Source organism: Lagopus muta, chromosome 1 (assembly GCF_023343835.1).
Source record: "Lagopus muta isolate bLagMut1 chromosome 1, bLagMut1 primary, whole genome shotgun sequence".
NCBI classification, from domain to species: Eukaryota; Metazoa; Chordata; class Aves; order Galliformes; family Phasianidae; genus Lagopus; species Lagopus muta.
The window spans coordinates 122,114,618-122,140,408 of NC_064433.1; the positions used below are offsets into that span (position 1 = coordinate 122,114,618).

Here is a 25,791-nt window from a genome sequence, read left to right on the forward strand (position 1 = left end):
AACTCTTGGAGATTTGGGTCTGATGTGGAGGCAAATGGAGAGGGAGGTGAGCCAGCCTGACGTGTAGGACTGCCCTTATGCCTGACATGTGGCTTGGGGACTGCCATCAGGTACATCCCCCAGGCACCACAGCTGAGGTTCACTCTGCAAGGTCTGCTGTCTGAGCTCAACCCTGGACCTCTCTGATAAGATGAATACCAGAGATGATTTTCTGTGGTAGTGCTCATCCGTGTCTGCTTGCTGTGCCTCGTCCCTGAGTGCCCCACTGCCATGTCTGTGGCTGTTGCTGCATTTCTGTCCTGGAGGCAGCTCCCACTGTGCGGCTTCCAGCTATGGACTCAGCTACAAATGCTTCCCAGGCTTGCTCCCATGCAACTACACCTCACCCATAGTTAGCAAAGTGGCATTTCATAGGTTGTTTCCCTGGTGGTAGCTTCTCTAGCTTGACTTAGGCACTTGCTGGTGGCATTCAAAATGGAAAGTCTTATGCTTGTGACACAGTGTAGGACTCTGAGGACACTGGGACGTGTAGGTTCAGCAGTCCCATACCTGCACATCATTTCTTCATGTTGTGCTGTCCAGCAGGATCTGGCTACGCCAGGCACAGCATTGAGCGGCGTCCTAATGGCTTGTGCTTTGCGCAGTTGTATGAAATGTACGTTAATGGAGGCAGCTTAATGCCGTCACCCTGAAGTAATGAATTGGTATGGATTGCCATTACCATTATAACGCAGTTAAAAGCTGTGTTTGTTTCCGATTTACATTTCCCAGCTCTGCAAGCAGATGGACTTTCAGGCAGCGCGGTGGGGAGGAGCCTGGTAATTCAGCTGCCATGACCTTATTGCAATGTTTGCCAGCAGCAGTTCTGGGGGGTCGTTTTCTTAACTCAGACTGCTTACGCAATAAATTTCATTAAAACTATGATTATGCTACTGCAGACTGTAGTCAGGGATCACTGTAAATCCAGTGCATCCTATAAAGCTGGAAATGTATTGTCTGTGTAATTCCACTCCATCTCACCACTCAATAAAAATTGCTACCCCTTTTCACCCACTGATGTTTTCTGTTGATAGATCTGTATCCATATATGGGTTTAGACAAAGATACTCAGGAACCATGGCAGTTTGCAGAGTAGTTAGGTTTTGCAGACCGCCATGGTTTCCACACATCCTTCATTTCTCCAAAAGGCTTCACTGGCTTGAGTGCTTCTCCAGCTTTCTGAGCAGTGCCAGCACACCTGGTGCTCGTGTCCTTAATACCAGCAGTGCTGGAGCGTGGCGAGCTCTGTGTCAGCAGCTGGGTCACAGTGGACCACTTCAGACAAACATTTTTTTTTCCTTTTCCATTTCACAGGCTGTCCCATCGATCTCCTCTTGATCCTGTAAAACTGGGAGTACTCGGCCCACTTTCTGGGCATTGAGCTCACTCTGACAGATCTGTAGGTCAGTGTTCAGAGGATGATGCTTTCTTGCACCATCTATAGATTTTTGCTTAGTGCAGTGACAGTGTCTGGGCCTTTTATTCCCTGTGGCTTTTTACCAAGCAGAGACTGAATATTCTTTTCCTTTTTGCTCATAACATTTCTTTTGCTTTCTCTCTTCTGCTTAGGTTGCTTTGAATGTTGCATTAAGTGCCTAGGAGGAGTGCCATATGCTTCGCTGGTGGCAACCATTCTCTGCTTCTCGGGGGTCGCCTTGTTCTGTGGCTGCGGCCATGTGGCGCTCACAGGCACCGAGTCCATCCTTGAGCAGCACTTCTCCACGACTGCCACTGACCATGCTTTGCTGAGTGAAGTGTAAGTATGCCTCCCATTGCCATTGTTTGTGGAAGACCCATTGTTCATCCCAGCCCCTCCTGCTGAGCGGGTAGAGATGGATTTGCATGTCAATCACCATCCCCAAGCATTGCTATGCTTGTTTGTCCAACATCTTTGGGTGTTTTTTGATGTTTTTTAGTGTTCACACACAAAAAAGCAGCATGTGTATCCTACTTTAACCCATTTATATTCATTACATCCATTTCAAAGATTTCTAAAATACGTGCTTTATACCTACTGCTCCAGAGTTGCACCCAGCTTCTGTCAGCAATCAGAAGGCCATAATGTGCCCAGGGTGGAGAAGCAGCTTTGTGTACAGGGAAGATAAGATCCTACACTTGAATTAGATTTCACAAATAAAGGTGTTGGAATCACGAGGCTACTGGTTCTTATTTGCTGGGGTGATTATTACTATGGGGGAACAATCTTGGCTCTGTATCCAACCCCACTGAAGCAAATATCCAGTTTGTTTTAACAGAGAACCTGAGTATATAGTGGTTTGAATCCATGCTGCTCTTCACAGCACCATCTGGGCATTATATATACCCTGTGCCGAGAAGGTTTTGCACAGATTTTGCTCATCTACCCAGCTTTTAGGACACCAATTGAAGACTTTTGTATTAGATTTCAGTCCAGTGCACTTAATTCTCCATGTTTGGGGGAGGGGCTTCTTTTTGGTAATAGCCTCCCTTTTAGCTCATGTGGACACAGACCACAAATCTGCAGGTACTGAGCCTAAGACTGCCACATCCCCCCTCTTCCCATCCTCTGAGAGCACTACAGCAATGTTTTGAGGCTTCTCTCCCTCCCAGTGCCCAAATTCAGGATCCCCTATGACTGCATGCCCCCCCCTGCTGCTAGACACTGGGTCCTCTGTTGTGTGAAACACAGGGGTGCTGCCATTAGCATAAAAATTTAGAGAGAATGAGCAGCTGTTCTTAGAATTTGCAAATGAAATTGCAAAAGTAGCCACAGCAAGCACAAGCTCTGCATTTTGGAGAGTTGTTGACAAGATTTCTTGTCAAGGCAGCTTCAGCAGCTGGGGGGTTTGTGAGACTCTTACCGAAGAGCTCCAGCTCTGTTCAAGGCAAACAAGAAAGGCTGACAGAAGAGGGCAAAGAATTTAATGCCAAGAGATGTAAATTCCATGAAAAATATACTAGTGGGCCACCATTTGTGGAATTGATTTTTAGCCAGGTTTCATATTGCTAATTTTTAGTAACATCCATAGTCTTCTGGACTGCTAGTTACACTGAAATGAATTCTCTTGTCCCTCAAATGAGTTAATTTCTTTATGCTTTACAGCACAGGTGCAATGGATTTATCCTGTTATTTTGAATCAGTTTGGAAAATAAACATAAATGCTACTTCACTTCCCACATGTAATTTTAAATGATCGATATCCTGTTTTGATGCAGGAGGTTTACGTTCTGCCTGGGTAATGCTTAACTATGTAAATTGTGGTAATCAGTTTTCTTCAAATGAAGTTAAATCATGCAGGTGTTCCTCGGAGATGTGTATCTGTGCTGGAAGCCAGTTGAGGGAGAGTAGGAAGAATTGAAAAAAAATCTGAGGAAAGGCATACATAGATGTACCATTAAAAAAAATTAAAAGCAGTATGGACCTATGAAATTAATCTTTCTGTTCTACAAATAGCTTCATTAAAAATCTTCATCCCAACAAACATATATCTATATATTTTTTTAAAGAATATAAGTTGTGGAGAAGTTAGTGCTAATGATAATTCTTTATGGTGAGGGTGGTGAGACAGTGAAAAAGGCTGCCCACAGTGGCTGCGGATGCCCCCTCTGTGGAGGTGTTCAAGGCCAGGCTGGAAGGGGCTTTCAGCAGCTTGGTCTAGTAGGAGGTGTCCCTGCCTATAGCAGAGGTTGGAACTAGGTGACCTTGAAGGTCCCATCCAAACCAAAGCATTCCATGATTCTGTTATTCTATGATCAAGTGTGATTTTTGGAGACCAGAAGTGTTGTATAGAAGATCTGCCATTCTGGTCCTTCAAAACAGTTAGCATGTTTGCTGAATCTGTGATGAGATTGCTGATATTATAGATGATTCTTTCTGTTAACTGTCCCAACCAGAGTAAAAACACTTAAGGGTGTCACTGCTGACAGTAGATTTGTAGGGAATGAAGAACCTCCTCAGATAAGATCCAAGGCATGTGCCTTGTAGCATTCCTCTGCACGTTTCAAGAGTATCTCAAATGGAAGGGTTGTCTAGATATTTCTTTCACTTTTTTAACATTTACCTGCATTTAGGGGAGCTTAAGTGTGACTTAAGGTGCTGAAGTGGTCTGCTTGCTTGGAAGTACCTTCCCGAACTGTGGTTCAAGAGCACTCACTGCAAACAAGAGTAACTGGATGTACATACATCTGCAAACACACATTAACTGGATTTTACTGGTGGAAGTGGTGAACTTCAGGGACTACTTCTTTCCCCCAAGCCCAAGGAACCAGCACAGAGCCTGGTAGTTCAGCCAGTGGGTCAGATCCTTTCCTGCCTCAGTGATGCTGGAGCTATCAGACATTCCCCAAGTCCAGCGTCGGGATCAATCACAGGAAGGCACAGCTTTGTGGTGAAGGCATGAAATGGAGGCCTCCAGCTTATGACTAACAGCACTCAGCGCAGGAGCCACAGCACAAACAGGAGATGCTTGAGCAGACACAGGACTTATGAACATCAGCAGGGCATGCCTGTGGCAGTGGGGCAGTCGATGTAGCACCCTCCTGCAGCCCACTCGTTTAAAATGCATCAAAGAGCCCTGAACTGTGTTTCTGAAAAAGGAATTGTCTCATACCTGTTACGATTAGGGAGAACTTGCTTTGTTTTAATAGGACTGAAATCTAATTGTCTTTTTTTCTTTTCCATTTTAGAATACAGCTAATGCAGTATGTAATTTATGGCATTGCATCGTTTTTCTTCTTGTATGGAATAATCCTTTTGGCAGAAGGCTTTTACACAACAAGTGCTGTGAAGGAGCTGCATGGAGAGTTTAAAACAACAGCCTGTGGCCGCTGCATCAGTGGAATGGTGAGTAGTGCTGGAAGTGGGAACAGTTGCCATTCCTTGCTAAAACCCATCAGGCTCAGTTTGAATCCTGTGGTTTTTTTTGAACCACTGTGTCTTGCTGCTGCCTGTAACTCCTTATGGGTGGGCAGAGCCAATCCCTGCTGCTCATTCTTCTTTGAGCTTCAGGGATGCTCGGTCAAATCCAAACTCTCTATGTTGACTTTTGGGGTGCTTCCAAGGCCTCCCCCTGCTAAAGCTGAACTCACTGTTCAAAATTCGTGGAGGCAGCTGATTTTGAAGCGCTCAATATGAGACAGAATTAAAGTTGCACTTTTGAACACGGGGTGTGCAAACAATGGTAAGGGCAGACTGTAAAAGGGCTGTGGTTTGCAGAGCTATTTAAGTAGCAGACTGCAGTGCCTCTGACTTCCTCAGTCTATTCTACATGAGGATGTCTGGATCCTTCAAACAAACAGCAATGAATGAAGCTACACAACGTCACAGCACTTGAATCAAATATTTCCATCTTGCTTTTGCAGATGGCAGAAGGGATACAGGCATAATAATGAGTCTTTTTTTGCAAAGCTAAAGCACTTAGAGCCTTAAAGTTTCAAGCCATTCTTCTCTTCAATGTTCTTCTGTATTAGCACAACATTTTAAACAAAGTTTAACTAAAAATAAAACTTCAGATTCTCACCCACGTTGCCCCCCAGGGCGCACTCTGCAAGAACAGCAACGTAAACTATGTTTCTGAGACAGGATTTCAAAGCTATTGCTGAAAATCTGAATTCAAAGCTCATAGTTCTGGAGGAAGATAAGCAGTGTGACAGATCGCCCATGGGAAAGTGTGGGTGAGAAGAGCAGAGGCTTTTGATGTGATTGTTGCATTTTAATATACAGCCTATATCCTGTACATAAAAAATATGTGCTTTCAGCTGGCTAAATACAAAGAAGATGCGTGTTTATTTTCATGAAGGTTAACAATTTTCCGCTGTGCTGTTGGATGCTTATTGAATTTTTCAAGAGCTAATAAAAATAAGGATTTGATCATTGCCCAGTTAAGCAGCTATTCTCTCATTCTTATTCTTGGAAAGTATCTTCGCTGTGGAGCAAAATTATGTCTAAAACAGCATTTTCCAAAGATGCAAAATACAGTGGAAACGTAGACATATGTGCATTCCATTACTGTGGATAATTGCTTCTGCAGTTGGGTAGTTGCAAGCACATGATTGTCAGCTGCGTACACAAATACCAGCATGACACGCAGAAAATCACAAGGTTTGCAAGCAGAAATAATATTTTTGCAGTCTGGTGGCTGCAGCTGGGTGCACGCAGCAGCTTTTGGGCATCCAGTGGTTTTTCTGCCAATTTGACATCACTAAGCGGGGGGCAGTCCCCTCCAAGTCGCATAGGATTATTACAGGAGACAGACTTCTGACTTGACTGAGCTGTTTCTCCTGGCTGTGGTAACACACAGTAACTGTTTCCAACAGTTTATCTCTATTACACGTGAGATCGATGGTGCTTTTTCATAGCTATTGTAGGAATTGAAGGCTTTGTGTTCTCCTTCTCACGGATATTTCAAATACACACATGCAAGCCCACTTTTTATTCATAGCATCGTCACAGAAATCCTTTAAACTGCTCCACTTGATTGATACTATGAGCCAGTGAGAGATCTTCCAGCATTTGGCAAAAAGTGGAGTATTTCAGATCAGTGGTATATAAATTCAAGACAAGCTGTTTGTTTTTTGGGGTGTTTGTCTTAGTTTTACAGGTACTTCCAGCTGCCCATGTGTCACCTTTCCCTACAAAGCCTAACCAAACGCTGAACCACTGCTGTAAGATCTCCAGCCTTCTTCAGTGTGGCTGGAAACACCTCTGAGGATGCAGACTTCCTCCACTGCAGGATTTGTTCAGTTTGGGGCCAGGCTGAGACAATTCTCCCCATCAGAGCTTTTCCCATCCTTGCTGCACCGGCACACAGGTTTCACATAGGAGTACAGCGTCAGTGTTCTGCTGCAAAGTAAAGCCTTCCTACCTAGAGTTAAATAACAGTGAGAAGGTGTGTGCAAGGTGTAAAAAGAGTTTCCACGCTTTGCAAGTTGATTCCAAACTCTCTCAAGGAGGGGTAAGCTAGGAGCTGATGCCAGAGCTCTGACTAGTACGTCACCATAAAACTTAACATGGAAGAAGAGGGAAGAGAGAGGAGGTCCAGTGGGAGGAGGAAGCTGGAGATTTCCAAAGCAGTGAGTGCCATACCTGGTAATCTCACCAAAGAAAATGCAGGTAAATTTCTTTTTTTAAAAAAAAGAGAACACAAACCATCAAATTTCAGTGGGAAATTCCATGATCTTCTCTGAGGTGAAGTAAGTAATTTTCTTCTTGGCAATGTGTATTAGATCAGTTCCAGCTTTCTGACTGGTAGTGAACATAGTATGTTTTCAAAAATAGATGTTCTCATTTGTTACATTCATAATTGATTTCAGTAAATCAGGGAGCAGAGAAAAGCTCTGCAAACATTGATTCACTCTATTGTTGTGATTTGCAAGTTGCATGGAAGTGCTGCTATATTACAGCTGACAAAAAAAAAAAATCTTTATTCTGACTCCTGTTGGCATTCTATCAGTTTTAGCCTACAACCAGCATCCCTGCTTCACTGAGCCTCTTGAGAAATGAATAGGTTGCTGGCTCAGGAGGCCATGCTGTTTGTTCTAGCAGCTTGATGAGAAAAGAAATGCCTGAATTACTTTCTCAGTAGCACTGAGAGCAGCAAAGTGTTTTTAAGCTGAGGTTCATGTGCATGGAAACATGAGCATATGTTAATGGAAGTTAAATACCTCATTACTTCATTTCTGAAAGTATGTTTAAAGACTGTATCAAAGAATTTTTAAGGAAAATTCAAGTATTCTTTTCAAAGAGCAAATGTGAAGTACTTGTCTTTTCTCTGCCCAGTTTGTTTTCCTCACCTATGTGCTTGGAGTGGCCTGGCTCGGGGTCTTTGGCTTCTCTGCTGTGCCTGTCTTTATGTTCTATAACATATGGTCAACTTGCGAAGTCATCAAATCTCTTCAGATAAACATGACGGTTCCAGGAGACCAGATCTGTGTGGATATCAGGCAATACGGTACTTACTCAAATCCTGATTAAATGCTTTATCCTCTCTCCTTGGTCTGTCTTCAGTAGTTTTGTTTCAGCTTTATCAAACGAACCGAATGCAAAAGCATCTTGTATCCCTGGGTGTGCTATTGCTTCTCTAATTAATTCAGATTACATTGATCTCTTTCCAGATGCAATCAGTTCAATTGAACTGGCAAGTCGTTTATCTAAAATGATTCTGTGGCAGTTTGCAATACTATAATATTAGGTGTAAAAATAGATCGGCCTCAAAATAAACTGCTTAGAGGCAGAGCTGAGAGATAACCAGATTCTGTTTTCTTGAACCTATTTGTATATATTTTTTCTTACCAGAAGGCTGTTTTATGTAATGCCTGAATTGTGCCTTAACTATTACTTTCAGTTACTTTCAGACAGAACAAGAGGAAATGGCCTCAAGTTGTGCCTGGGGAGGTGCAGGTTTGATATTAGGAAATATTTCTTCTCAGAAAGAGCAGAGAAGCAGTGGCACAGGCTGTCCAGGGAGGTGGTGGTGTCACCATCCGTGGATGTGTTCAAGGAACACGTGGAGGGAGGGACGTGGTTAGTGGGCATGGTGTGATGGGTTAGCAGTTGGACTAGATGACCCTAGTGGCCTTTTCCAGCCTTAATGATTCTATGATTCTCTGAAAAGCAAAAACCAGCAACTGTGCCTCAAACATTAATGAACTCATACTGATTTCTAATTACTCACAGAATTGGCTGCTTGTGCTTCCTTGCTCCTTCTGCTCTGGGGGCAGCCATAACCGAGGGTCTTCAACTGTATCTTGTAGTTGCAGGGAAGAAAGTGGCTTTAAAGTAAATCCTGTGAAGTTTTTCTTTCCAAAAGCCATACTGTCCTGAGATAGTATCAGTGACCTAATTCCAACCAGCTGAGTTTGAAATGTAGGTTACAGTGGGGAGGCAAAGCGCTGTTTTCCTTTTTTGAGCCATGGCTTCTGCTTAAGCTTTACATCTGTAACGGGTCTAAAAGTTTAGATTACTTTAAACTCATAAGATTCCTGTTGACTTTTCTGATTTTCAGTCACATAAGAGAAGTAATTAGGAGTATGTGGGGGCATGGCAGACCAGACCTTGTAGCAGCTCTCACTTACTGCTTTTTTACCTACTTGGTGGAGTAGAACTCAACCTTGTAAGGCATTGCTGTCCTGAATGGTGCCAGGTGTCTCTAAGTGCAGATGATCCCCTTCAGTCCCCAGTTGGGGAGCAGGCAGCTTCAGTCTCATACTGGACCTGGAGTGCATAAGCCGACCATTTGGCTGCCATATGGGAAAGCCACATCTGAGAACACAGCTTGGCAGGAAGCCTTGGTATAAAGAGAACGCGCAGTTTGAGTGAGTTAATTCCTCCTGCCAATTCAAAGCTGTGCTGGTCAATGTGTGGATGCCCAAAATGGGAACGCAACTGGCAAGTGGGAGGATAAGATGAGAAAGGAACAGAAAGTGTGCTCCAATTCCTAAAATTAGTGATTTCTTTTGCTGTGCTATTTCAGGTATTATCCCATGGAACGCTGTACCTGGCAAAGCCTGCGGTCCGATCCTGGAGAACATCTGCAACACAAATGAGGTATGCAGATGCCCTGTGTGTGCCTTCTGCCTCCAGGCTGCTGAGTGAGGCACAGGGCAGTAGCTAACCTGATGGCAGTTTCTTGAGGAAACTAATATTGGTAGTGTAAAGAGATTAATTTAAACAGAACAATGAAAGTGCTTTGTCTCTATGCATCAAAAAATGAGTGTTTTCTGAACATTCTAGTTTTTTAAAGCTTTGCTATGAAGACAGCCTATTTTTTATTCTTTACAGTAGTTGAAATGTGTTTTATACCATCCTCAGTTACTTTAATTAAAGTGTTTTAACATGTTTTTCTCTCTAGTTCTACATGTCTTACCACCTGTTCATTGTGGCTTGTGCTGGAGCTGGTGCCACTGTCATAGCATTGGTGGGTAGAAGTTTTTACTTCTTTTACTGTAAAATGTGTTCCTTTCAGGCTTAAGATGCTTTAAGACCAAATTTTACGCATCTTTAAAATAGTGACCCTACACAGAAAGGAGGACAAGCTGTAATCATCCAGTTATTTGCTGCTCCGCTTCAGTCATTACAAATTACTTCTGCTTTAGGAAGTCATCTTGACCCATCTACCCTATGCTTAGGAAGAAAACTTGTTCACGTGTCCTTTTAAAATCCCACTTTTGCCCACTATTGGTGTTTTTATGTCCACCATTTCTTTTCATTCTTGTAGTTTATGGGATTGAACGGCTTGAATGCCATTCTTATGTCTGGACCCAGGCAGTTTGACCAGTCCGACCCTGCAGTGCCAAGTCCGGGTGTAAGGGTCCCTGTCCTTTGGCAAAACAGCCTTTGGTCTGTATGTAGATTCTACTCAAGGGATAAATGGCGAGTAATTTACCTTGCATCTTCACCCTGCAAGAAGCCCCAAATAGCATCTGTTTTAAAAGTATCAACAGTTGCCCAAGTGGGCTTGAGCCGTCACCTTGTTGTGTCTTACTCTCCTGTATTTTGTTCTCTTCCACCAGCTGATCTACATGATGGCTACTACATATAACTATGCTGTTTTGAAGTTTAAGAGTCGGGAAGATTGCTGCACTAAATTCTAAATTGTATAAGCCCAGTAAAGAGCTGCATTGCGTAGCTTGAAAAATACCACTGACACCCTAGGCTAAAAGTCTAGCTTTCTGAATTTTGTTACAGTAATTGTAAATAGCTTCAATAAGCCTCATTTAGCTTATCAGATTAATAAAATGACTTCTTGTATATGAACTATGATGTGGATGAGATCTGGCTATTCTGTCGTGTTGAGAGGATTCAGTTACTGTAGGGACTGTTCACGAATTTTCTTTTGGAGATAGGATGTTTTCATTTGACGGCTCCATTTTGCTTTCCAACACTCTTCTCTAAAACAAATATTCTGGAACAGAATTACTCATTTACTCTTCGCTGTGAATGACAACTTCAAAAACCTCGAGCATGCTGAACATGCACGATACGGAATAAAAAGAGTAATAAAGCAGTGCCAGTCTCTTCTGGCAGAAATGAGAAGATCCAGTGCTATGAATTACTTGGCTGTATTTCTGGTGCGTGGATGATTAAGTTGATTATTTTCTTTTACTTCATTTCCAAACAATTGCCAAATCACTCCCTCTGGAAGGCAATACATCCTGTATTAGCTCGGCGTCAAACAATCACATTCTGGTTTTGGGCCCCAAGCTAGTATGAAATAACATATAAATAGTTTCTCATTTGTGGCTTGCACTTTAGTAACTGATTTCTCGGTAGCCAGATCTCAAAAATGTAAGTATGACTGCACAGGAAGCAAAACCATGCATAGAGCATAGAGACATTTTTTACACTGTTGGGGGGGAATAAAGGAGAAGTGAATCAGTGTTTTTCAGACGTAGATTTTTTTTGCATGAAGCCTGGAGAAAAGAAATTGGAAAGAGATGAATTCACAAACCAGAAAAAGTCCCCACAATTACAAAAAAAGAACAGTTGCTACACGTAAGAGTTTTCACCTGAAGTTAGAGGGTGGAAGTTTAAAATGTAGCTGTAACGATACACGATTAAGACTTCTTAACCCAGAGCCTGCATGCTTTTGCTTAGTTTTGGACTGGTGTTTTGTTGTTTAACTTTTCCATGTGTTACTGTAGCCTTGTTCACCTAAATAAAACCGTTTACAATTTCAGACTTTTTCGAGGGGGAGGGTGGAGTTCTCATCTGCTTGTTGGGGGAAAAGAATTACCAGGAGCTGGGCTTGAGTATACATAAGCACCACCACCTTAGGAAGCAGTTTTTCTGAGCACCTCCAGTTTGCAGATGTTCTAAATTGCCACGTACAAACAAACGTTTATTTTTCTCACTTCCCCCCATTCTGCATTTTAATTGATCCGTCCAACCCTGTAGCTCATTTAATTACCACGATACTAACTTTCTCTAAGTTGTGAATAACCAACCTCAAAATTAGCATGCAGAATTCTAGAGACCTTTGGAAATAGCCTCTGTGCTTGTTTTAATAACAGAATGCTTATTAACGTAGAGTAACTTTTTTTTGGTTGTTATTGTAAAGAGCGTCTATTAATCTAACTAGCAGCTTGCTTTGCCTCTTGACATGCTCACTAGCCATCATGCTCACCCTTCTCTTCCAGATCCACTTCCTCATGATACTGTCTTCTAACTGGGCCTACTTAAAGGATGCAAGCAAAATGCAGGCCTACCAAGATATCAAAGCAAAAGAAGAGCAGGAGCTTCAGGATATCCAGTCTCGGTCAAAAGAGCAACTCAATTCTTACACATAAATGGTTGCCACAGTAATTCAGCAGAAGAATTCTGTAGCTCTGACAAATCAACAAATAGCTGCTCTGCAGTAAGATGTGTGTCTACCAAACAAAATTATAGAGAAGTGTAAAAGCTTCACGTTCAAGCTCCTGGAACACGTTCGTAGGGAAATGTTCCCATGGGTAATCTTCCATCCTTTCATACAGAGAATGGAGGTTTTATTCCAGGCATTTTAAAAGGCAACACTTCACAATGAGTGACCAAATTATTCTTCGAGACTTTTGATATTTGCTATTTGACGTGCAGTGTGAAGTCCTGCACAAAACTGTGGCGGGTGCTCCAAGCCAGCAAGCAGTAGGGATTTGTGCAGCCCTTAGACACAGGCACGTGTATGACGCGTGATTTAGGATCTCGGTTTATATGCCACACGAATCTGCGGCTGGATGCGATTTCTGACAGCAGCATGTGCTCATTGGAAAGCACGGCTGCTGCAGCATTTCCTAAGCTGCAATAGGGCACTCTGAACACTCTTTACACGGGCCACAGGAACAGCCATCTACTTTTGTGCCACACTTTTGTACGATGCAGCAGTCGCTCCCCTGTGCTTACCCGAGTGTTGCGCAGCTGTCCCAAGTGTTAATCTTTTTATTAACTATTTAATGGAATGTAGACGCTTGGATCTGGATAATGATCCCCTTCTTTGAAAATAAATGTCAGCTTTGCCTTAATATTTATTTTCTATAAATGTCTTAGCATTTATATAGCGGCAGGAGACCATTATCCTACATTGTAAGTGAAAAGTGTTACCTTATTAAAATGACGCTGATGTGACTACTCCAAATGAGCAGATGAGAAAGTTTGCAGAGTTTGACACAAACAGTAACGACGACAGCCATAAAACAGAACACAGGATGTCCACCTTTCTCTATCTTGGTGCTTAGCAAATTTATAGTCAGTGCTTACGTGTTTTCCTTTTTACAAATTCATTAGCACATTAAGAAAACGTGGTGTTCAGAAAACGACGACGCAAACCGGTGCCATCTTAAAGTCATTTCCCATAGAAGTCTGCCTTCTAATTAATATGTTTTATTTCAGAAGCTTTCAGTGATATCTTGAGTATTAGTGATGGTATATTTGGTGTTTGTTCTATATGATATATATATATATATATAAATGTTGGGGGAAAAGTAAAATGCATCATTCGTTTGGGGGGAAAAAAAGAGTATCTGAGTCATACCCATGTTATGCTGACGTGTGGTTCGATAGTTTTGACTGCTTGCTGAGTATAAGTCAAAGGAAGCACAAAATTTCCTGAAGTCGGATTTAAAAGAGGCATTTTTTGGGGGGGGGGGAGGGGTGTTAACTGCAAATATAATTTCTTTTTTGTTAAATATTGAAGTCTGATTTTACAGTTTAAAAGGGGGTCAGAGTTGGTCGGTGTAGAGCAAATATGACAAATAGCCTAGTGTATGTTCTTACCTGTTGCATGAAGGAGACATTTCTACGGCAATGCAGGTGATGTTCTAGCCCAGTGTTTGCATAAGGGTAATAATGGAGGCAGTGTCTTAAAGCCTAATTCTTTTCTAATTCAGTGTAGCTATTACTGGGAGTTTTTGAAGTTTTGTTTAAGTAGTCTAATATTTTTATGTAAAGAGCATTAAATTTTGCTATGTATAAATTTTTGTAACCTAACAGTGAATCAATATTTTCTATCAGTGCCAAGGGCTTCCTGTAGTTACATCCAAGTGTTAAAATAAATATTTGTAGATAATAGACAACACTCGTGGTATGCTTATTTTAAACAGACCCGTAGCTACTCTATACCAGCTCATCTGTTTTATTATCTCTATCTGAAGTGAAGCACATTCTGTTCATTGTTATCCATTTGGTAATGCAGAGCAGGACGCTGCCCTGTAGGTGTGTGCTTCAGCGTGGTAAGTCAGCGAGCTTTCCTCGCATGGAGCACTGGTAGTTGTTCCAGGTCAGCGTAAAGCACCAAGCACTATCCCTCCCCTTCCTGACAGCAGACAAAATGAAGCTCTTTTTGTAAATTTGGCAGCATATAAAGTTAGTCGAGCCTGGAAATGTTTTTTATTCTCCATTTCAAAAAGTCAAGTTTGTCTCATTCATGGGAATCCGTATGAATTCAAGGCAGACCTTCATGTTTTGCCCCTATGTTCTGTCAAACTGGGCTTCACGTTCTTCTAAGGTAGGGGAGGAGAAGCAGCCTCAGCACATTGCAAGTTGTACTATATGCTGCCAGCTAGAATTACTCCATTGATAAAAATACTGTATTTTATACTGTAAATAAAGTTTAACAATCTTGCCTATACTCTACCTACAAAATGCAAAGCTTAAATAAAGGTGAGTCAAATAGCATATTTATCTGAATCTCTCCGTTCTGGGCTGGTGAATACCAACAAAGTGAGACATAAGGCTGCTTTAGAAGTGTTCACTTCTGCTGCTGCAGCAGTAACAAGCAAGTTAATGCTCTGTCACACGAGCCAAGGGTCTCCCACCAGATGCTTCTAAAAACATACAACTGTGTGTATGTGTAACAAGAAGTTACTTCTGCACTGACCTGCAGTTGGTAAGTGGTGAGGAAGGAGGGGGAGGGCAGGAACAGCACCTCAAAAGCTGCAGAAGACTCTAGGGATTCAAGGCCAAGGCCATTCACTGGACACACCAATTTACAGTGCTTCCTCTTCCACCTGCATCAGTAATGCATTGGGACTCTTGGAGTGCAGTGACTGAAGCAGTGGGACTTCAGCATCAGCTTTATTCATTCGTAACTGCACAGCTTGCAATGCCTGGGCCTAGGGCTTACTATGACTTCATTTGCAGCCAGAAAGATGTTTTAAAAACATTTTTATTGTAGTTAAAAACAAAAACCCAAACACTTGCTGTCGTTCACCAGAAGTTGTCATCATCGTCTCCATGAGAAATGCCTGCAGCGCTGTATGCGGGACGGAAGGGGAGGAAAATATGGCATGAGTCTTAAGTAGCTTCTTTTTTTAAATACATTGTTTTAAAGTGGAAGTTAAAAGTTCAACACAATTTCAGAGCCTGCACATAATCACCACTTCAGCTGACATCCGTCTGTGCTGCTCCTGTGAACTGAGTAAGCGAGCCTTTAGCAGTGAGCGTGGGCCACCTCCCCTATCTGCTGGCACTCCCATCTCGTACTTCTGTCGTGCTCACCCTCACCCACTGAAAAGAACACCATCCAGGTGTAATTCAGAAGAACCAGCATAGGGGCTGGTATGTACAGTAGCACTTCAAAGGGACAGATCATACTGAATTGTATATATATAATATATATAAATAATTTTTGAATGCACTCTACTTTTTCCTTAGAAACATTTTCACTTGTACATCTTCGAATAAATCAAAATATTGGATTGATAGAGGTATTTTTCCCCTGCCATGGAGATATTTATCCCCTATATAAGAACTAAAGGCAACGTATCTTTATTGATCTCTAGAAGTACACCACAGGAAATGTAGGACGTGCACAGGCTGTCATAAAACTCTCTGAAATAGCGTGTGAACCAGTTTGTCAGAAGTCCACGATGCTTCCAGTAAATCAAAGCTGGAGGCAATGCAAATAACAGACTACCTGCTAGGTACAGCACAGACACATTTGCATCGGGTCATTACCCAAGAAGAATCCCTCAGGCTTCACTTCTATGTAAAGAAACTGAGACACTGCTCAGCTGCAGATAAGAGTTTTAATTGCAACAGCTATTGAAACAGATCATGGATTGTAGGTTCCTGGACTCTAATTTCACAACTTACCTGTATAAAAATTGGGAAGATCCTCAGTTATTCCAATATTTTTACTTTTTATTACTAGCTTATTGCTTTTTATTTTGTTTTTTGAGAGGCAGATTTCTTCTTAGCCCTAATTCACGCTGTATTTATTAACAGAAGTCGTTAGAAGAAATGTATGATCCTTACCTGTCGTCTTTCTCACTAGATGTGATTCCCTCTATGAGTGATACGTCCTGTATTTCTTCCTTTTTTGAATCCTGGCAGCCAAGAGGAAAACACACTTTTTGTAACTGATTCTTAAATCAAGGTTTAAGCAAGTAATAATTGCTTCCGCTCTTTAGGGCACCTAACTGAAAATAAAAATCACTCGGGAGAGCCAGCTCATTTTTGCCAATGAAGGACTGCATGTAGAATGACGGAGCTTTGGAATAACAGTCTGGGACAGTGACTGAAGTATGCAGCAGTTCATCATCGTTCATCATCGAAGCCATGTTTACCCATGCTCTTGCTCTGTCAGGCCACATTTCTCTTTCTGCCAGGCTGAATTCTGTCACAGAATCATAGAACGGCTTGGGTGGGAAGGGCACCCAAGGGTCATCAAATTCCAACCAAATTCCACAGGCCTCCAACCTCTAGATCTGGCATTAGAACAGGCTGCCCAGGCCCCATCCATCCTGGCATTGAACACCTCCAGGGACGGGGCATTTACAGCCTCTCTGGGCAGCCTGTTCCAGCACCTCACCACTCTCTCTGTAAAGGGCTCCCCCCTGACATCTGATCTAAACCTTCCATCCTCGAGCTGTCAATGTGGTCAGCTGTGGTAGTGGAATGCAAACTGACCTTTACAGATCCAAACTGCTGCATTTTAGTTAGGATTTCAAAATACCATATTTAAACACAGGATTTTAAAAATTGAGGGCATATTTATGCTTAAACACTGATACCTAAAAATACATATATATCAATACTTTGAGGGCCCCTTGTAAGAATAATCACCTCATGTGCCAGTTCCTGCTCTCTCCTCTGCTGAATTATTTTCATGTATTTTTCTAATGGGTTTGGAGTAGAATGCTTTACAACTTCTTCAACACCAGAATTATTGCTTTCACATTTTTCTCCCTTATCTTCTTCATCCATTTTCATCGAGTCCTGGATCAACTTTAAGACAAAAAAAAAAATTAAATTAAACACCTATCAGGTCAAAAATTACCTTTACACCTAAACATCTGCAGGGTTTAATGCAAAAACTTGGTGAAATGTGCTAGCATAAACAGCATTACATCTGCTACATGCAGTTCAAAATCAAGTGTCAAATTCAAGAAGCATCATTCAAAAAACCCTCTTTGTCAGGATGCCTAAAACATTTTGAGGACTGAGGTCCTTCTCTCTATGGCCGAAGAGCATGGCTGAGGTGGACAACTGCATGTGGACTGAAGAAGATGAGCTGACACTGAGAGGCTGTGTGATTCACTGAAATGAATTAACTGAGGTCTTAAGAGTGGGAAGAGGAAGAAGAAAGGCAGCCGGGGAGCAAAAAAAAGAAACACTATACAGTACCCAAAAGGCCAGAACGCTATTTCAGTATGTGCTCATTAGTTCAAAAGGATTTAAACTCCATACAGTCGCCTTATAACCTCTGCTACCCCGTAGACACCCTAGCTAGGGTAGTTACCCTGATGAAGGCTAATGAACAGATGGACATTAAGACGTTCTGGTGATGTCACACAGCAGCAAGTGCAGACCAGATAGATGACAAGCGTATCGCTTGTCATCTGGTGACACTTGCATTCTCAATACGAAACTGTATGAACATGAATCATTAACATGAAGAATTGAATAAAAAGCATCCATTTCCAGTGGAAAAGTTACTTGGCATAACAAGCTCTAGCTTCAATGATGAAGGCTGGATGTGGCTCTGGGCAGCCTGGTCTGGTGGTTGACAACCCTGCACACAGCAGGGGGATTAAAACTAGATGATCATTGTGGTCCTTTTCAACCCAGGCCATTCTATGATTCTAGCAAGATCCTTTGGTTAGTCATACAAACATATTAAAGAACTTTGCCTCTACTACTTTTGTCTAAAAATAAAAATAGAAAAATAAAATCTATTTCCAACCCACATCTATTTTAACTTCTAAAATAATATGGCAGTACAAAGCCCCATTACTGTCAGAAATTAAAATATTTAATCACCGTCTCGTTCTTCAGCTCTTCCATTTCATTTTGCTCCCTTTCCCCTCTTCCCTGTTGTTCTCCCTCTCTCCTTTCTTCTCCGGTCTTCTTCTCCTCTTCCCAGTGTTTGTCTTCTGTATTTTGTTCTTCAGTCTCTCTTTGATCCAACACAGCTGTGAAAAATTATTTCAACCTCTCTGATATGATTCATGTATACTTCTGTAACCTACTACAGTAGCACTCAAGTGAGTTACAGGTTCCTGGATAGCATTAAGGGTAAATGAAAAACAACTGGATTTTTATTTATTTTTTTTTTAATACATATACCACAGTTATATATCTGGCAGCGTTTTTTTCCACTTCAATACATTTCAGCCTGATGTATGACTGCCCAAGAGTTGAACGGGAGAACCCGAGTGGGGGCTGCAGAGCTGGCAAATCTCTCTCTGCAATTCTCATTCCAATCTTGAACTTTCTCATTAAATCTGTTACCTTACAGCCCATGCTATATTCTTTCCCTCTCAGCAATGTGGTTGGATCTAATTCTTTATAAAGCAAAGTACTTTAAAAATCTCTTAACATTACTGCAAGACAGACTGCCTATGTGACCAGCAAACTGAAAAGCCACATAAGTGGAACAGCACTTAGACGGCAATTTGATGGGCAAACCAAAAACTGGGCAACTGGGTTAGAAGCTAGCAAGCTCTTCTCTAAATAAAAGTAGAGTGTTGCTAGCCAGCACAACTAGAAAAGCTGCATATGCTGCATTGCAATCACCTCTGCCCACCCAAAGAATTAAATCAGCATTGTGGTAACGCAGTTTGGGAACAGAGTGAAGAGAAAAATAGGAATAGTCCACACATAGAGTACAGAAAATATCCAAGAACAGAGACAATATTCAATAATCATTGTAAAAAAAGGTGAAAAGAAAAATCAAAATCCTCTCCGGAGAAGTTGGAGAAAGAAGGGAGGGGGGGAGACAGTATAAAAATCTTTTAATTAAAAACGCGTTTAACCAAGATTAGGGCGACAAAAGTCATCCTCATGGAGTAAAGAAAAGAAAACATTCCTTCTTCTTTACTTCATAATGCTTTTGGGATAAGTTTTCAATCACTTTAGCACCCAGACCTACAGAATGTTCAATATTTAGCTTTTTGTTTTGCGCAGTTGACATCTAAAAGGGGCATTCACTTTTGTTTCTGAGCTGAGAACTCACTCAAGTCCTGCGGAGAAGTGGCTGTTGCTCGCACAGTGGCTGTGACATGGTTTCCATTGACAGTGTCCCCAGATGGATGCAAGACATCACTTTCACACTGCTCTGGAATGTCCCCCTGATCTGGAGAAGAAATGCGAACAATGGCTTCATTATTCTGTAATCACAATAGCGGAGCAAAGGAATGGACACAAAGTGTGGGAATGGCTGCATTAGAGCTCATAAATATAAGCACTAATTGAGCATTTTCCTTCCATGGAAACTTGACCGTGTCCCTGAGGATGAAGAATTATCAGAGGCTGTGCTTGCTTATTTAATTACCGAATTGTTAGTTTTTAAATTAGCTATTGGAACGCATCTGTTTACCAAGCCAAAACACAATCATGAATAAATATATAATAGAAAACCAAAATGTTTTCATTTCTTTACATAATCATGACACGGATCGCAAAAAAATTACACGTCCAAACTTAACTCATCCATTTCACGCACATAAAATAACTTTTAATTACTTGATCCCATATTTTATTAGGATCCTTGCCTTCTTCAGGGCACAGGATGGATAATGTTAACTCAAATACTCTGCATTATACTTTCACGTGTGAAAAATGGCTCTGAATAAAAAAAGGCAACTGCTGTACTTGTACTCAATTCCATCTTTAAGATTTATTTGCAAAATACACAAACTGCTATTATCCCAGCATTACAGGAGACTGCAAAACGTTGCCACTTGTGGTAGGCAGCCGACACAAAACACACAGAACCATATTTCCAAACATTTCATGTAACACAGTACAGATACCTCACATATCTCCTCACATTTTGGGTCGAGGCCTAGAGAATATAAATGTTCCATCTTCCAGATACTACTGAGGTTTCAAACATTTCTCCACACTGCAGTAAATACTGAAGTATTTTGTATGACGACAACACATCCAAACTGAGCAGTCTCTCTCTCAGCGTGGTCTGAATCTCTTCAATTAAAATTATTGTACAGGAATTTTTAGACGAAGGCATCACAGAAAAGTTATGCCCAAGTGCCAGCCTAGCACTGGTACCATAGAATGGCTTCAGCTGGAAGGGACCTCAAGGATCATGAAGCTCCAAGCCTCCTGCCACACGCAGGGCCTCCAACCTCTACATTTAATACTAGACCAGGCTGCCCAGGGCCCCATCCAACCTGACCTTGAACACCTCCATGGACAGGGCATCCACCCTCTCTGCTATGGGTGAGAATATTTTCAGCTTTTTTACACAAGCCACAAGAGGTGCTATCAGCTTTGCCAAGGCAACTCAATTCCGTATGTTTTACATAAGACCATAATAATGGATTATTACACTCAAAAGAAAATGTTTTCCTTTATTATTTTTCTTCCTCCTCTCTTCAGGTTTAAATTATAAGGTTTTCAACATCAAAATTATTCCCCTGTGAAGCATCGGTATGTTTCAGGGTATTTGCAACGTTGAAATAGATAAAAAAGAATCCTATTACAAACAGGTTCTGGTTAAATATTAACATCTAATTTCTGTTTCTAATTTCTAGAAGTCTGTTGACTGCATAAGCAGGAAAAACAGACAAAACAGTACTGTAAGACCCATGGTTACTGTGTAGTGAAAAAAAAACCAAACTTCCTCACACATATTCATTCCTTTCTGTAAAGATGGACAGAAAGAGATGCAACACATCCTTAAGACTAGCACATAACTCAAAGTAATTGCAGCTGACACCCAACCAGTTCTTGCTAAAGCTCTGTCTCAAATACAGTGAGAGAGAATGTCCGAAAAGTGGACAGGCCTCACCATAACACTGAGGTGAGATGCGCAGTCTGGTTGAGCAGCAGGGAGGAGAGCAGATGAAGAAGAGCGCATCGGGTGACCTTGCCAGGAGTTCTATCTCCTCTCTGACTGCAAAGCCCCCTGGGGTGTGCAGTTCTTTTTCTCTTCCAGACAGGTGCCCAGAACTGGAGCATTAACAATTAAACTCCCGGTGCACTACATGACGTTATGATGTGGAATACCGATAACCAAAAATCATAAAACCATGATAAGCTCACTCAAAGTATGGCTACAAGGCTTTCCACATTCTCTTCTGTCACCTTAAAACCATAGAATCATAGAATGGTTTGGGACCTTTAAGATCACCTAGTTCCAACCCCCTGCTATAGGCAGGGAAACCTCCCACTCGACCAGGTTGCTCCAAGCTCCATCCAGCCTGGCCTTGAATGCCTCCCTCCAGGGATGGGGCATCCACAACCTCTCTGGGCAACCTATTCTGGTGTTTCACCACCCTCATGGTAAAGAGCTTCTTCCTAATGTGTAGTCAAAATCTACCTTCTTTGAGTTTAAAACCACTTCCCCTCATCCTGTCTCTTACACAGTCTTTTTTGTGAGGGACACAAAAAAGTCCCTCCCCAGCTTTCCTGTAGGCCCCTTCATGTACTGGAAGGCCACTTTAAGGTTCCCTAGCTTTTTCTTCTCCAGGCTGAAGAGCCCCAGCTCTCTCAGCCTGTCCTCATAGGAGAGGTGCTCCAGCCCTCTGATCATCTTCATGGCCTTCCTTTGAACCCACTCCTACAGCTCCTTGTGTTGGGCACCCCATATTCTGTGGTATCTCCTTCACTCCATTGATTTTTTTTTTGTACTCTCACCAATTTCCTTTCTTTCCCACTCATACCTTATGTACTATGTTTACTTGGATTTTATGTTCTTCCCTCATAGTTTCCCCCAAGTTACTGTCCCCCCTTTTTTAGCCATTCTGATTCCTCTTCTAGATCATGAGAATTCAGGCAGTCTGACTCAACTAAAGTACTGTTAATTTAGAAATCGTTGATGTATGCAAATTCATAATATCATTCCTACTGACTACCATGTGCCATTGAATGATACAGTGGCAATAAGTTATTTGGGCACAGCAGGTACTCAGGCCCAGCTGCCAAGAAAATGCTGGTCCATTCACATATGTGACACAATAAAATTGAAATGTGTTCCTAAAAATCTCTAATGTGAAAGCAACTTGAGAAAACACACCAGTGAAGCATATTTTCTTGAAACTCAGTTGTTCTCTGTCTCCCATATAACAACCAGCTCTTCACTACCAGTTTGTGAATGATGTATGATCCAATGACATCTGTCAGTCTCAAGACTTTATAGACATGATGAATTTTGGAAATGAGGAAGGTGTTAAAGCATACTATTCACATCCTTCTCACTGATAATTTTACTTAAATTAAACTCATGTTTCCATAGGAGATAAAGCTGCTCAGGCCCACCAGTAATAGGTTCTTCAAATGCTGAGAAACCAGGAAATTAAGCCCACAACTGTGCTTCTATTTGTGTCTTCATACACAAATGGCAATAAAGAACATTAACTTCTATTATTCTCTTTTTTCTACAGTCCCTTCCTTACATGTGAAATTTTCTACAACTGACTCCAGTGCATAAAAAAAGAAAACATTTCTGCAGCACACAACACGAAAGACAACACAGTGACAAAATTCCCCCTGCTAGCAAAGTTGATCCAAAAAATTAAAGAAACAAACAAATAAATAAAAAGATAAAAATTGTGTTTCAGAAACTTAACCATGTTCCAAACATGCTCCATGATGCTGATCAATGCCAAAATAATTTCAAGAGTTCCTTGCACATTTATACATATTTCAAAAGTAAATTCTAACTCATAACCTAGGCCTCAGTTACTGAAGGAAAACTCAACATGAGCAGTAATAGCTCCAAAAATGTATCTGCAGAATTACAACTCGCTAACACTGCTCCAATACTGTCAATGAAAACCACTCCTTGTGATTTTGTTTTATGCAGCAAATACAATAAGGCCTCAGGTTTGCTTACACACTTAGCATGCTTTCCTTAAAACAAACTAACAAGCAAAACCCTCACAGTTTTAAAGGAAGTGTTAGACTGACATGCATTAGTCAGAACAAGGTTATGCAAGACTTCTGAACAAGAATGTTCCCAAATTTCAAAACCAATGAGAATTTAGCATCTATTTATTACTCCGTATCCTCTTCTAAAGATGCAAATAAGAAGAAAAAGAATTCATTACCTGAGCCAGTTTCTTTTTCCTTATTTCCAGCATGAGCTGGAATTTCTCATTTCTGGCTACAGTTTTAAACTATCAAGACAATTGTCTTGCAACTCTCAAACCCTACGGTGTTAAATAAACTGTCTAAAATTGCACTAAAACTTACATTCAAGAGGAGAAATGTACTCTTCAAGGTCCTCATATACCAGTTTCTCTGGTTTTGGACTACCACTGAAATCTCGGTTATCTATCTGTTGATTCTGAAGTCTGAAAGAAAGAGGAAGAAGGTAAATAATTTAAAATACAACTTTTAAGCAAAAAGTAGTTTGAGGTTTAAATACAGGTTTATTTACATGCATAGCAACCCATTAAACCATATGTAAAACTCATGCAAGCAAAACACTGCAGCTTTCTGCCTCCAAAGTTATGGTAGCAAATACACATCTCTAACTTCTACTGAATGACAGCTCTCTGCTATAAGGCACTGCCCCCACAGCCTTTCCCCAAGTCCTACACATGACATAAAGGCACTGGACTGAAACAATAGACATGCAACAGTGTGACACACAGTCAATTGAAAATTAAAAAAAAAAAAAAAACAAACCACCAAAAAGCCTCCTTTTGGCTCTGTGTTCAACTAATTCCCATTTCGATGCCATTTTAACAGATGCGTTTGAAACGTATTAGGATTACGTGTCTGGCAAAACATACACACAGGGGTGAGAATTCAATAAGAAATGGGGTTAGTGCCCTCATTCTAAATCCCCGTTTATCTAATCAGAAAGATGATGTGAAAGAATGGTATCTCCCACGTGACCTTTCTACTAAACTGACCAGAATCAGAATAGCAAAAGTAGTGCAGGTCACCAATTCATCAGCAGCGCTGTACAAAGGAGCTTACTACACACCAGCTGTTGCTTTTCACCCTTCCATAAATATGTTTGTGCTTAGAATTTCTAAGCAGTTCAGGTCTTCCATAGGGCTAAAAGCAGAGAATGAAAAAACCATACCCCTGTAATGAGACATGTTCAGTACAAGCTGGTATGCTGCCCCATTTACACCAAATAAATCGCAAGACTTAAGCTCAGAATGACCATTAAGCTACAAACAAAAAGCAACCAACACCATCTTAACTATTTTGTTAGTGTATAAAATTACTTTAAGCCTAAAACCACTATCAAGCCTCAGTCAGCTTCAGCCATATATGAAAAAGGAACGGTCAGATCATTCATCTGCCTTGTAACTCCAGTCTTCCTGTCTGTATTTACTGGCTTCCTTCACACCGCTCATATTTTGAAATATAAATAAACAAGAAGGCCCTGATCAGAGAAGCAGTTCTTCCCCACTGACAGAAGTCAAACTTAATGGTTTACTGGTGTTATAACAGCATCTTTCCTTTCTTTTCACTTAGGTTCCCATCATCACTTAAAACCTGCAGGTCACAGAACTAATCCCACAGCAGACATCAGTAATGTGGCTTTTGCCTAATAATGGGAGCTAAGTGGAGAAGCCCACACATGGCATTTCTCAAATACTTAAAGCAACAGAAAATAGCGCAGCGCACAAAAACCCTCCAAAATCCTAAACAAAACAACATTTTCCCTTTAAAGATGTCTTGGGAAAGCAGGAAGTCTGACAAAACTATTGGGACCACACATCCTCGATCTGTCGCAAGGAACCCAAGAAAGCAGCCACCACCCACTGCCTATTCTCTCTAACACAACTCGGTCATACTGCTTACTGTTCCCACAGTGGATTCCTTTTTGTAGTTCAGATTCTCCAATGCCCTTCAAAGAAGTACATTTCCTCACAGCATCGGAGCATTTTCCCATAAAATCCTAACATGTAAGTTACCACTCAGCATTCCCTTTCTAAGTTCTGTCACAGCAATGCAGCAAACCTGATGCACGCTGTAGAAAACGTGAATGAACAGACAAAGGAGAGCCATGGGAAGGCAAACACCAACGTCAGAATTAATCTCACAGTCCCTAAAAATCTCAATAGCTTCTTTTCAAGGCCAAGAACATAAAGACTCTTCCAAAATTCTAACTACAGGAGAGACTGTCTCTACACTAAATGCATATTAAGCAAGAAAATACGAGCCCTACAAATGACCACTAGAGCTGCCCTAGCACAACCATCTTTCCACAGCAATAAAATCTGGAACGAAGGCAAGCAAGACTCTGATTCAAGTGTCTTTTCCTAGGAAATGACACATCAGATACTGAACAGTTGAGCTTTTACTGAAGAATCAAGATTTTCAGTCTTGGAAAGTGGAGGCACTGGTAACCACTAGTTACAGAATAATTT

At 41.3% G+C, this 25,791-nt stretch overlaps 2 protein-coding genes across 11 annotated transcripts in view; one reads left to right on the forward strand and one right to left on the reverse strand.

Moving 5' to 3' along the window:
* Positions 1-14,063, forward strand: part of GPM6B (glycoprotein M6B) — a 110,107-nt gene extending 96,044 nt beyond the window's left edge. For 6 of the 8 annotated variants that reach the window (XM_048934674.1, XM_048934679.1, XM_048934673.1 and 3 more), the window contains 6 exons: positions 1,609-1,795; positions 4,705-4,861; positions 7,796-7,967; positions 9,489-9,562; positions 9,867-9,932; positions 12,154-14,063. In XM_048934674.1, coding sequence (XP_048790631.1) covers positions 1,609-1,795; positions 4,705-4,861; positions 7,796-7,967; positions 9,489-9,562; positions 9,867-9,932; positions 12,154-12,303 — 806 coding nt within the window. In that variant the 3' untranslated portion in view covers positions 12,304-14,063. Of the gene's footprint in view, positions 1-1,608; positions 1,796-4,704; positions 4,862-7,795; positions 7,968-9,488; positions 9,563-9,866; positions 9,933-10,527; positions 11,694-12,153 lie in introns of those variants that run through there. The other 2 variants (XM_048934676.1, XM_048934675.1) reach the window with 1 other exon arrangement.
* A 1,071-nt stretch (positions 14,064-15,134) lies between these two features.
* Positions 15,135-25,791, reverse strand: part of OFD1 (OFD1 centriole and centriolar satellite protein) — a 29,707-nt gene continuing 19,050 nt past the window's right edge. For all 3 annotated transcript variants that reach the window (XM_048934668.1, XM_048934669.1, XM_048934670.1), the window contains 6 exons: positions 23,648-23,748; positions 19,446-19,565; positions 18,251-18,402; positions 17,054-17,215; positions 16,244-16,314; positions 15,135-15,239 (listed from right to left, as the gene is read on the reverse strand). In XM_048934668.1, coding sequence (XP_048790625.1) covers positions 15,194-15,239; positions 16,244-16,314; positions 17,054-17,215; positions 18,251-18,402; positions 19,446-19,565; positions 23,648-23,748 — 652 coding nt within the window. In that variant the 3' untranslated portion in view covers positions 15,135-15,193. The remainder of the gene's footprint in view (positions 15,240-16,243; positions 16,315-17,053; positions 17,216-18,250; positions 18,403-19,445; positions 19,566-23,647; positions 23,749-25,791) is intronic.